Source organism: Halichoeres trimaculatus, unplaced genomic scaffold, assembly GCF_033239565.1.
Source record: "Halichoeres trimaculatus isolate MK-OKI-2021-1 unplaced genomic scaffold, fHalTri1.1 fHalTri1_scaffold_21, whole genome shotgun sequence".
NCBI classification, from domain to species: Eukaryota; Metazoa; Chordata; class Actinopteri; order Labriformes; family Labridae; genus Halichoeres; species Halichoeres trimaculatus.
Window position 1 is genome coordinate 7,713,799 of NW_027437199.1, and position 12,388 is coordinate 7,726,186.

General features: G+C 36.5%; 2 protein-coding genes across 10 annotated transcripts in view; one reads left to right on the forward strand and one right to left on the reverse strand.

Annotated features, from left to right (window-relative positions):
- Positions 1 to 4,751, forward strand: part of ptpro (protein tyrosine phosphatase receptor type O) — a 51,709-nt gene extending 46,958 nt beyond the window's left edge. For all 3 annotated transcript variants that reach the window (XM_074698182.1, XM_074698183.1, XM_074698184.1), the window contains 3 exons: positions 693 to 828; positions 924 to 1,048; positions 1,872 to 4,751. In XM_074698182.1, coding sequence (XP_074554283.1) covers positions 693 to 828; positions 924 to 1,028 — 241 coding nt within the window. In that variant the 3' untranslated portion in view covers positions 1,029 to 1,048; positions 1,872 to 4,751. The remainder of the gene's footprint in view (positions 1 to 692; positions 829 to 923; positions 1,049 to 1,871) is intronic.
- Positions 4,752 to 9,057: 4,306 nt separating this feature from the next.
- eps8a (EGFR pathway substrate 8a, signaling adaptor) overlaps positions 9,058 to 12,388 on the reverse strand; it is a 35,050-nt gene continuing 31,719 nt past the window's right edge. For 6 of the 7 annotated variants that reach the window (XM_074698324.1, XM_074698326.1, XM_074698325.1 and 3 more), the window contains one exon: positions 9,058 to 11,240. In XM_074698324.1, the coding sequence (XP_074554425.1) occupies positions 11,130 to 11,240 (111 nt within the window). In that variant the 3' untranslated portion in view covers positions 9,058 to 11,129. The remainder of the gene's footprint in view (positions 11,241 to 12,388) is intronic. The other variant, XM_074698322.1, reaches the window with a different exon arrangement.

Consider the following 12,388-nt stretch of genomic DNA (forward strand, 5'->3'; position numbering starts at 1 on the left):
AACACGTTTTAAGATCAAGTTTTGGTTTCACTTTTGTTAACTTTTTCAGTGAGTTTTTTTTTTTACATTGATTTATAAAAAAATATAAATGTATTTTTTATTTATTCAGATCAAGTGTCTATCTTAACACAACCTGATCTTATCTCAGACTTCAGACTGACAAAATTGAAACCATAGTTTACAGCTGAATTTCAAAATTTGACTTGAGCTCTATTCTTTAAAAAATTACTTTCAGACATTTATAGGTTTTGTGTTTTTCTAGGTGTAGTCTGGGGTGTTGGTCGTACTGTATCAGCTGTTTTAGGTTCAAAATCCTCTTCCTCTTTAACAAGGCGCTCTCTGTCTAATGATTTTTCAAACATTTGATCTGAGAATAAGTGAAAACAGAGCCCTGGTTTAATGAAACGCCTTTTCCCCTCTTGTACTTTAAATAGTTCGGATTTGTAAGGTTAATGTCTAATGTGTTCTCTAAATCGTCTCATCCTCGTTTCATTTGACTGTGAGAAACTTTAATAACCCGATGAGAGACACTGAGTCACACCCTGACAGTTAAAACCATTAAAACGCTATTAGACGGATGATGTAATGTCCATTAAAGCCTCCATTTCCTCTGATTGTGGCTGGTAAAACTGTGCGGTTCTGGTGTGTGTGTGTTTGTGTGTGTGTGTGTGTGTGTGGTGGTGGTGGTTCAGTGCTGGAGTCGGCAGGACGGGGACCTTCATCGCTCTGGATCGCCTGATGCAGCACATCCGAGAGCACGAGTTCGTGGACATCCTGGGCATGGTGTCTGAGATGAGATCACACCGTCTGTCCATGGTGCAAACCGAGGTCAGGATGTGAACATGGAGCTCAACAAGGAGAAGTAAAATATCTTTCAAACTTCACACAAACATCACCCTCTCTGTCTCTGTGTCTCCGTACAGGAGCAGTACGTCTTCATCCATCAGTGCGTGCTGCTCATGTGGCAGAAGAAGAAGCAGCAGTCCATCACCTCTGACGTCATCTACGAGAACGCCAGCAAGACATAATGACCGAGGCTCCAACACACGTGAGTGAAAGAGAAACAAAAACATCTCGGCTGTTTTCCAAACCGCCTACTTCACTTTTATTGCCTACTATTTTGGCCGGAATCTGCAGTATGCCAAAAATTCCCGGATGTCTTACTGATCCAAGAAAAATTTCTCAGTATGCAATGGACCAGTCTGCATGGCATACTGTTTCCCACAATGGGCACGCTGCACGCTCTCTGTCAATGCAGGTGGCAGGTTTTGGTGAATTATTGCCATCTACTGGAATGAGTCAGCATTACAACTACAATACAACAGCATTAACGTTAGACGATCTGTGGGATAGAAGTGAAGTGATGAGAAAGAAATATGTAAATTTTGTCACTTCTAGTTGTAAAAGAGTTGTTTACTTCAACAAATTTATTTTAGCCCATATGAACTGCTTTTTTTAACCATATGTGGATTACATAGAAGTGTTTTTTCCATCAGCTGTAAAAATAAAAAGTCAATCCCTTCCAGATTTTTTTAACTAAACAATATAACTGTTGGTGTAAAATTAAAAACCAAATATGATGATTCTGTTGTGATATGATTGACAAAATAACTAAAATATCACGATCTACCGAGAGTTTGTTTTGTACATTTTTAATAAAGGTAAAAAAAAAAAAAAAAAATCATTAGCTGTAGCTCTGCCTTCCAAAACTGAAAACCAAAGTCGTAAACTACAAAAGAGCCCCAACAGAAAAGTCTTACTCAGGGCTTCGTAGTCTCATATTGAGATGAGTTTAGTATTTCAGATGGCGCTTTGGAAAACAGCCCTCCTTTAACCAAGTTGGAGCCTAATCCCTGCTGTTTGTCTTACAGGCTGCGAACACACTGGCCTCCTGTGCTTCAGGCATCCATTCTCTGCAGAAGAAGATCCGCTTCATCATCTGTATCAAAAAACAAAACAGCCGAACATCTCGACGACACAAGAGGAAAAAAAAGAACCCAGTATTTAATTTGAATTGGTGTTAACGCATGGGATGGAGTTTTGCCTTAAGGAGCTGAACTGACAAACATGAACAACCCTGAACCCTCTGAACCGGACTGTGTGGTGGGAGGAGTCAGGGGAGTGTTAACGAGCTCCGTCCTGTGATTGGATGTCTACACTGTGTCCGTCTTTATCCAGACGACGCTTGGTGCGAGTGAGCAAGTATTTTTTCATTTAGTTTTTTTAAATTTTATTTTGATCTCAGGAGTAGCTGAAAAACCAGCAAGCACACTGGCCTCTTCCTCCTCTTCAATCCCCCGTTAGTTTTACAGCGTCGCTGAATGAATCATCTCTCCGCGGTGAGCAGCCGTCCTGGCGGGTAAAGACGTCTGAATCGTAGGCGGTAAATTGCAAAGTCACACTGCCAAACCCTGAAAAACACTCACAGCTAACGCGCTAGTGAACTGCCAGGACTGCTGCACAGTCATTCACTTAAAAACCCAGCAAGCATTCATCACAGGATGCTGTTCCAAGAAAATTAGCACAAATTTTACAACTCTTGGATGTTGAGCTGATTTTTAATTTCGATCGAACACTAAATTTCTGAATGTAATGATAGCATGCTGGTAGAAGACGCCTTTTCTGTCAAACTTTGGAAAACTTGTTGAGAAATTTGCTGCGTTCAGATTGTTTTACATATCGGCTTCACAAAGTTTCATCAGGAAGTTCTTATTTCTGAATGCTGCTCCTCCAGACACAAACATTTTTTTAACGTATGCTGAATTCAGCAGCCAAGCATCTGAATGTTTGCTGGGTGTGTATGAAAACTAAAAGGCACAAAGACAGAAGAAGGAAACAGACGCCTTCCGTGGAAACACGACTGCCTCATGCTGCCGTTCGGACGCTGATGGACGTGTTAGAGGCCAGTTTAGACGCTAGAGACTGTGGTAGAGCTCTCGTTTGTATTTGCACTGAGGCCTGGGAGCTAACTGACCTGCTGAGACAAGAAGGGAAGAGTTTCTGCTGCTGCTGCTGCTGCTTCGGACTGTGGACGACTGACTGTACAGCCGTGTCGCTCGGTGTTCGTCCGTCCAATGCGCTGCGGGCTCTTTCTCACGAAGGATCTCGATGTGAAGACGTAGGATCTCATCGGCTGCAACAATCCTGTGTGAAGACAAAAGCAGAGAAATGGATCATGTATTGGGCTGATACTCTGACAGGTGAACTGCCAAAACCTTCAAGAAATTGCGTCAAGGCCTGGTGAAGGTTTGGGTTGAGGAATTAGGGAATGGAAAAAACATATCTGCTCAGCATATCTCCAGAGTCAGCCCGAGTCTGCCTGAAATTTGATGACTGACATATTTTAAGTTCAAAAATTCAAAAAAAGAAAAAAAAACAAGACATCTATGAAAGTAACACGTCTGGTACTTAAGTTTAATAAATCTGTTTTAATTTTTGTTTTTAAGCCAAACTGTCGTAAAAATTCATCATTTTCTTTTTGATTGTTTTTTAGCTTAAATTTTAAAAACACCAACAGAAATCCTGTGACATATCTCATACCAACTAAAATTGGTATTTAAGTGCTAATTCCACGGCAACCCTAAAATTTTATTCAGCAGCCACAAAATACTAAAAAGTAAAATATAATATCGCCAAAACATCTAAATAATAAGATTTAATTTCTCCAATTGTCCCCAAAAAATTTTACAATGTCAACAAAACTTTTGAGCACCACCCCAAAAAATTTAGCTAAAATTCCCCAATTACATAAAAACAGCCAAATTTGTGCCGGGATTAATATTGGGTGTTAAGTTTTTTAATTTCGCCAACTCCAAAATTTGTTAAGAAAAAAAAAAAAAAAAGATTTTTTTTAAACGTTGAAAAATTAGGTTGCACCAATTTTTTTTTTTTTTATAAAAGCTTAAAATACATTAATTATAAATGACACGATACTTCTTTTTATCACACTTGTTTGTACTTAGAGTTGCATTGAATTTTTAAGCTCCTGTCAAAGTGCAGCGATTACTAAATTTGGGACAAAATTTTTTGTTTGAGGAGAAAAAATTTTGTAACGACACTTCAACCAACATTCCAGTCCATGTTAAATTTTTGGCTAGTTTAAGCTAAAGTTTCCTTATTTTAAAATGTGGTAAAGCAGGTTTCTTCATCATGAATCCAAACAATTTGGTGACTTTTTTCCAAATATAGTTTTGGGGATAAACAGTAAAAGTTTTTGAATGTTATCTAAAAAACTTAGCACTGTAACAAAATCAGTGGATGTTAAAACATGAAACATGAAATTTAAAGAAGACGTTAAGGCTCGGGCTGACTACATCTCTGTCACTTGAACATTCGACTACTGTACAGGAAATCGTTCAAGCCATTTTCTGAAGCATCAGTATCAGCTAGTTTTCAGCTCAACTCATTTACAATAAACTAGTTAGTTCATTTTACATCTTTCTACTGAACGTTTACTTGAAGGGCAAAAGAAATCTTCATATTTCTCACCTTTTTTTTTTTTTTGACTGTAGAGAATGTCTTCTGAACAGATGAGAGCGAGTGACCTCTTTCAAAGTTTACTTTTTAATTCAGGATGTACGAGGTGTTGTCAAAATAAAAGCAAAATATCAAGTTGTAGAAAGTTTAAGCCACAATAAAAAGATTTCAGTGTGATAAAATGGAAAGTCAGAGCTTAGTTCAGTTCATGGCTTATGTCATAAAAATTAATTGTTCTTGAAGAGGTTTCTTTTTTAAAAACAAAAAAGCTAGGTTAGTCTAAAAAAAATCCCTTAGTCAATAAAATGTTTTAACCATTTTTTCAAATGCTTTAAAATTCTGGTACTAAAGAAATCTTCTATTTTTAAGAGAAAGTTAAAATCCAAACAACTGAAATTTCTCATAAATGTTTAAAAAAATATTCAAAAGAAGAAAAGATACTGTTATGTTGTAAGTCAATTTTTGAAATAAATTTGAAAATCTGAAATGAAGTAAATCAATGAATAATAAATGTTTTTGATGTTGGTCTTTCAAAACTGAAGTCATTTAATTTTAAAACATTTTAAGGTGATCACTCCTGAAAAACTCAAGTACTCACGAATTTAAAGAAAACAGTAGGTTGCCCAAAAAATACAATTTAATTTTTTTAACACTTTAAAATTTTGAAAAAAAATAAAAAATTGAATATAAAAAAAAAAAGATTTAAGGAACAGAAACTCTCTTTCTGGCAGACAAAGTTTGTTAACCAGTTATATAAGAAATTGAGTTTTTTTTCCAATATGTAAAACTTTACAAATTTTAAAATTTTAAAACATTGTTCAGCCACCTTTTTAGTAACTTAAGTTTAAAAGTAGCTTTATCATTTCTTTGCATTAAAAGGTGTTGAAGACACTAACTGCTGCTTTTGGTTTTATTTTGACCACACCTCAAATAAAACTTTAAAAAAAAAGAAAAAGAAAATCAATGAATGTGTTTTAAAGGCCGCTGGATACTTAAGTGTTGATTTACAAAATGATTTGTCATTGTGGCCTTGTGGTTCAAACACCTTAAGTTTCTACCTGTTACCTGGTCGCCGCTCCATCTGAGTTAGGTTACATTTCACTCGTAGAAATCAAATGTACTGTACATACTACTACTGCTTAACTATTCTGTTTCTACTCGTCATTACTAAGTAATTCTTGTGGAAATGTTGCTTTAGAGGTTTGTTTTTTAAAAGTTGTTGTATATGTGATAAATCATCGTTACCTGAGCCAGAGGTTCTCTCATCACAAGGACGGTTCGCTTTCTGGACGTTTAGAGACTCGTCTGTCTGGAGAACGTCCTGTGGACTCGGAGAACTCGCCTGTGGCCAGAGAGACGCACTTTGGTACGACTGTCAAAAAAGATTTACAAAAATAAAAACTGACAGAAAACGTGCAGACAACGTGGGGAAGCTCAGCACTGTACACTCTTCTACAATTCTTTCTCTTGCTTCGTGTGTGTCCAGTCAAACTTGTACGTCATTGGTGCCATTTTGTGCATTGTGTCACTTATATTTGAGGGATGAGCTCAAAACTCAGATCATTGTCACAGAGTTTTAATGTGAGTGTGTGTGCGTGTATGAGTGTGTGTGTGTGTGTGTTGAACAAATAAAATGTTGCAATTACATTTGTCTCCTTTTACTTTTAATGCGTTGGTGAAAAGTCCTGAAATCTATGAGGATCTCAACTGTTCCATTGACCTTTAGAGATTTTTGCTACTAAAATATAACAAAAGGAGCTAATAAACCAAGGCTAAATGTTTTATTTCTGTATTTATTGGGTGAAATCATCCACAACAAGTATTAAAAGCAACTTGTTAACTTCTGTAAGTCTTTTAGAAAGTTACATTTGGTAAAATGCTCCTGATTAGTATTACACTTGCTAATTCTATTCTATTCTAATAATTCCTATCTTTTAAATGTACACATTTATCTTGTTGGTATATATAGATTTCTTAATCTAACCATGGAAAGCGACACTTTATTTTAAACTGCTAATAGGGGTCACTTATTAAAAACTGTCCTGAGTCAGGTCCAGTTATTATTCATGCAAAGTTAACATAAAAAATAGCACCGCAACTTTGTAAGCTAACCTAGCATTAGCATAGTGGTTTAAGCTAAAGCAGCATTAGCTGGGTGAAAGACGTGGTCAGTTGGCATAATCAATGTTTCTCACCCAAAAAAAAAAAAAATCTGGTGAATGGATATGATTGTAAGAGTCTACTACACTGTGAAAATGAAATGTAAAAGGATTTTAAAGGTCCCATATTCTGCTCCTTTTCTGCAGTTTAATATGGATCATTGATGTCTTCATGAAATGGTAGTAACATGTATTGGTCCAAAAAGCCAATAAATCAAGCACAGCAGCATTGTTTCCAGGCTCTCATAGCCCCTCTGTTCAGAACGCTCTGATTTAGTGGGCGTGGCCTTCATATGTAAATGAGCCACAGCTGATACCGCCCCGCTCTTCCACGTCACTGAGAGCGGCGCCACAAGCTCCAAGTGCACAATGTCTAGAAAACAGCGAAGCTTGTTTACCGTAACATTACAGGCTAAAACAACAGGCTAACCGCAGCTACAGTTAGCGTCCTGAAGCTAACACAGAGACAGGGGGTACACTGAGGAAAAGCTCTTACATCTGCTCAACAGCACACAGCATTTAAAATACTCACATTTCCAGGGCCCGAGGTTTGTTGGAGGATGGTTGGTAATGCGCCTGGATTCAGGACCAGTTTATTCACTAGCCCTCTGTTGTACTGTCCAAAGTTGGAAAAGCAGTTGGCCGTGAAGTGACTAACTGTAAGGTTAGCTAACAAGTTGGCTGCTAGAGCTAGCAAAAACCTTCACCTCTTACTTTTTGGTACATCTGAATCAGTTGCAATCAACTACAGCCACTCTTGAGATGTCAATACTGCCATTAAAATAATAATTCAACCCAACTTACATGAGAAAAGTATTTTAAATATTGAATGTGTCTCTCCACAGAATAAAAGCACACAAGTAACCAGAAATTCAAACCCTTACCTGACATTTTGAGTTAATCCTGACAACAGGTCCATTTGGGATTTTTGACTTCTTCCTGTAACTTTCAGGTCATGCAAAGTTTGTTCAGACTTAACGCTGTAAAATCAAAAACTCAGAGATGACTTGACTCTATTTCTGTAAATGTTTTATTGCAGAATGAGCAGATTTAAATGGAAAAAGGCACCATGAAAACTATACACATACAAATGCATTTTTGCAGTGACTTCTGGCTAACCTTTTTCTCTGATTGGCTCTTGAAGTGTTAAAGTACGAGGACAGTTCACTAAATACAGAATATTCTCCTCTCTTATACAGCGAACTACTCAGCTTTAATCGTAGTGTAAATACAGTGTTTCGCTACAACTGTTTTTAATTTCCACAGTTCACATCTTTTACACTTGAACAAGAAAATGTCCAGAGACACTTAAGTGCATTAGAGGAAACATAATACAATCAATGCCACAGTGAGTAAATAATGTACTAGCTGATTTTTGTACATCTTTTTCCAAGCATTTACATACATACATGTTTTCATTTTTTATACAATACTCACCACTAAGTGGATGATCTGGTGCTTTAGGATAATTGATTCAAAAAACAGTCGTGGTGTAGTTAGTTTGTGCTCCTGCAGAAATGTTTTTTTGCTTACTGTAGCTTTTCTCTTATTTAACATACATGTTTTACAAATAAAGATTTTGCTCTAAAGTCTAAAGTAAAGCAGATATTTGGGTTCTGGAAAAGGCAGTTCGTGGCCAGCACGGACAAATAAAGATCAGGTGAAAAACAACTTAAATATCTGAGTAAGTAACATGAATGGTGTAATAAATGTTTTTAACGGTGTGTAAATTTTGGGGGCTGAATTCAGAGATTTTCTTTGCGTCTGGTTCATCCCTTCTTCAATTTCACAATCGAATTTCAAATACTCTTTAAAGTAAATTTTTAAAAATGAAAAAATTAAGTAGATGTGTGTATTATTACAACTTATGTATCAAAAAAAATGAACCACTGAGCTTTTATGTCATAGCTGAATAACCTTAGTCGTATTAATAGCTTTGTATGAATACAGCCCTGTCAACATAGGGATTTGTGTCGTCTGCATAACGCCACAGTTTGTCGTCATGTACAGATGAAAGAAAATTCAACAGGACATATTTTCATTCAAACACATGAGGCTGCCTGAAGCTGTGGGCGGAGCCTGAATAAAAAACATTTATCATGTTTAAGTTGGTGCTGAATCAGCGGTCTACATTCATTTCAGTGTTTGGACTTCTGTCAGTACAATCAATAGTTTAAAGATTATTCAACATACTTTTAGGTTTGATTCTCCATTCGCCTCCAGCACAGAAACATTTATATCATTGTTGTGCAAAAATGCTGATCACCAGATCTAATAACAAGTTAAGATTGTTATTCTGTATCTAGCACTAAATCACAATGTACATAAGTTAGATATTATTATAAGTTACTGTGCATCTCAAGAAAGAATCTTCACATACTTAGTTTTCATTCAATCAGCTCTATTTGTAATGTAAAGTTACAAAATAAAAAAGATTATTTACGATCAGTGTTGTAATTCTCTTGGCCAGCGATCTTAATTGTACAATTACATTATTCAGACTCAGAGTATTTCTTTCAACAACACATTCAAGCCAACGTTCACTTTCTTAAGTTTCTACAAACCACCGCATCACCAGCTCCTTGCTGCAGTTTGTGCCTCATGTCTATTTTCATCACAAACGAGAGTTTAAAATATGCTTTTTGAAAGATCCATCATCTTAGATTTTTCATGAACCCCCTGAGTTGTCCCCACACCCTGAAAAATCTTGGTCGCACAAGATAAAACAAGTCCAAAAACTCCACGTTACTCTCACATCCTATGCAAAAGCCACAAAAAGTATCTTGTTTACATTAATTATCCGAAAAGAGCAAGATACTGTGTGCCAAGCAAATTTTCAGTTTCAGGGAGAGAGACACAAGCTGAAGGATCAGGTTCAATAATCTTGCACATCTTTAGCAGCAGGATATTGTCTATGAAATATATTCTCCAATGTAATGATCTTGTTAGAGCAAGATACCATGCATTTTATTTTGCACGATGTTGGGAAAACCTGATCATAAAGATCATCTTGACCTAACTCAATACTAAGGATTGTATTACTTGTTCCAACAAGATACTTTGTCAACACAGCATAATCTACCTCTATCTTGTTTTAGAAAGTGCAATCTTGCAAGAACAGGATACATTTTTAAGGGTATATCTTGTATCTGATCTGGACACTTTTGTTAATTTCTCATTTCAGAAATTGTTATCTTGCTTGAACAGGATACAGATTTTTTTTTGTCATGAACAAGATATTCTTTCTCGTCTGAACGTCAATCTGGACACGTAAGATAATATTTTGTTTTCAGAAAGATAATGCTTGAAAATGATCTAATCTTTTTCATGAAGATATTTTGTCTGGTATCATCTGGACACAGATAATATCTTGAGAATGGAAACAAATATGTATCCTGTTTTAAAAAAAACACTTTCTAAAGCAAGACATTTCATCTTGTATGATTATCACATCTGGACCAATTGCATAATGTCTTATTTTACAAAATCTATCTTGCTTAAACAGGTCACATTTAAGAACAAGATATCTTGTATGATCACATATCTGGACAAATGAGTTAATATCTTGTTTTTTAGAAACTGATATCTTGCTTGAACATGATACATATTTCTAATGAAATAACCCAGGCAGGCGAGACACTTTTAGGAACGAGATAGTATTGATTCTCTTCAAGATATTACAAAAAGTATCTTGTGCACAGAACTTGTCCCCACAAGATAACCTTGTCAGCAGTTTATATTCATTTAAAGTATCTTATATTTAAATGCTTCTAGAGAATAAACAAGTTACTTTGTGGAATATTTTTCACACCAATTATTGATAATATCTTAAGTTTAATTTCAGTTTAACATATTGTGTAATTTTTCTTAAACTATTTTGTATTTTCGAAATATTTTTGGACTTGTCATGTACTATTTCAGAGACCAACGTGTCTTATTTTATATATTATATTCATAGACTTCCTTTTGAATACAGATAAAGTTCAATTCTGGCAGATGGGAAATTTAGACAGCATTAGACAGTTTTTTTTCTCACTGATAGTAGTTTTTGTATTCTGAATAGATTATGAAAATATCAGAAACAGTTTCTGAGAACTCTTGTGTAATGAAACAGAGGCACAAACTGAAGCCACGACCAAGCAGCTCTTCTCCTAACATTAATACTGAGAGGTTTGATTTGGAATATGAGCCACTGAGCAGCTTCCTTCACTTCTTCCAAACACCAACAGAAATCTTCCAGTCCAGATGCAAAAACAGCTCCAGATTCCCAAAAGTGTTCACATGAGCTTCAGGCAAACATGGCAGAATTTTCAATCTGTGTTTATCAGCCGGTTCAAAGTCAGACGGTTTACTTAGGGAGACGAGCTGAGGAGTTCCTGCCTGCGCCGCATGATCGCCACAAACTCAGCGTAGGTTGCCGCCGCCTGAGGATGAAGAGTGTGAAAAAAACAGCAGGCTGTTTGAAGAAGTAAAGGAGGAAGGGAGGGAGGGAGCTCAGTGAGTGCTGCCTTCATCAAAAGACTCCACCCCTGAATCACAGGTGCTGGCTGCCAGTTTCTCCTGCCGCCTCCTCATGATCTCCTGGAGCTCAGAGCCTGAACTCCTCTGGTGGCACGAAGACGGAAATAAAGCACAAGAAAGAGGGGGGACAGACAGACAGACAGCAGGTTAGATCAAAAGCACAAATAGAAAATGGATATCCTACTTTAAAAGTAATCTCTGTTGACACTTTCCTCCAGGAAATCAGAAGATTTTTCCAGAATAAGAGCAGAAAATCTTCCAGTCACTCAGAGCGAAGCAGGGCTGGCTGCGGTTTAATGCACTTATCAGAAATATGGACTCAGCCAGAAGAGAAAAACGCAGGAAGCTTTCAGTAACTGCTGCTCTGAGATGCAAAGAGCGGAGGGGCTTTAACCATCTACAGTGAGTCAGCTGGAGGAGTCAGGGGGCATGCTGGGAAACTGAGTTCTTTTGAGGCTTTTTCTGGTCACACAAAAACTCTGTCATTAAATTTTGTTTACAACAGGATGAATGTGTTGGCAGTGACAAATAATACAAAGAATAAATCATTAAATAAAGACACAAAATAGGATTAAATATCGATAAATGTTTCTGAAATTCAGAGACGTGTACAAAAAGAAGATTACAGACCTTGGATCACATTTTTTGTTTAATAAACTGATGCTCACAAGGAAATTAAAGATTAATTTAAGAACTAAAATCAAGAAATGATTACAACTTTCCTCAAAATAATTCATATCTTCCCAGGAGAAATACATATTTTTGATCTATTATTCTCATTTGTACACATAGGTGTGCATTTCCTATTTATTTATGCTTTATTTGTGTTTTTATCATAGACGAATCACAGCCTTGCGCAACCAGATAAAAGGTGAAAGTTTCCTTTCAGCCTCCAGATAATTTGCATCAGAGATCCCCACTTGACTTTATTCATAAGCCAAATCCCTGGCTTGTACTTACCCAATAATATATAATGAATATTGTAATAACATAATATAATTTATTTGCTAAAGTTAAAAAGGAAACTCTTCCCATAACTGAGAAAAATTACCTGGAGAACTCAGTTTTTGACATCTGCAGACTACCAAGGCAGAAGCGATCCAACCATAGAGTGGACCCTGTCTCTATGACATCACTCATCTGTTTCTTAAAGTGAGTTTTGAAGCAGATCATCAACAGCAGCCATATTGGAAATGGGGCGGGCTCTGAGCCTCCTCACTAACAGCCATAGG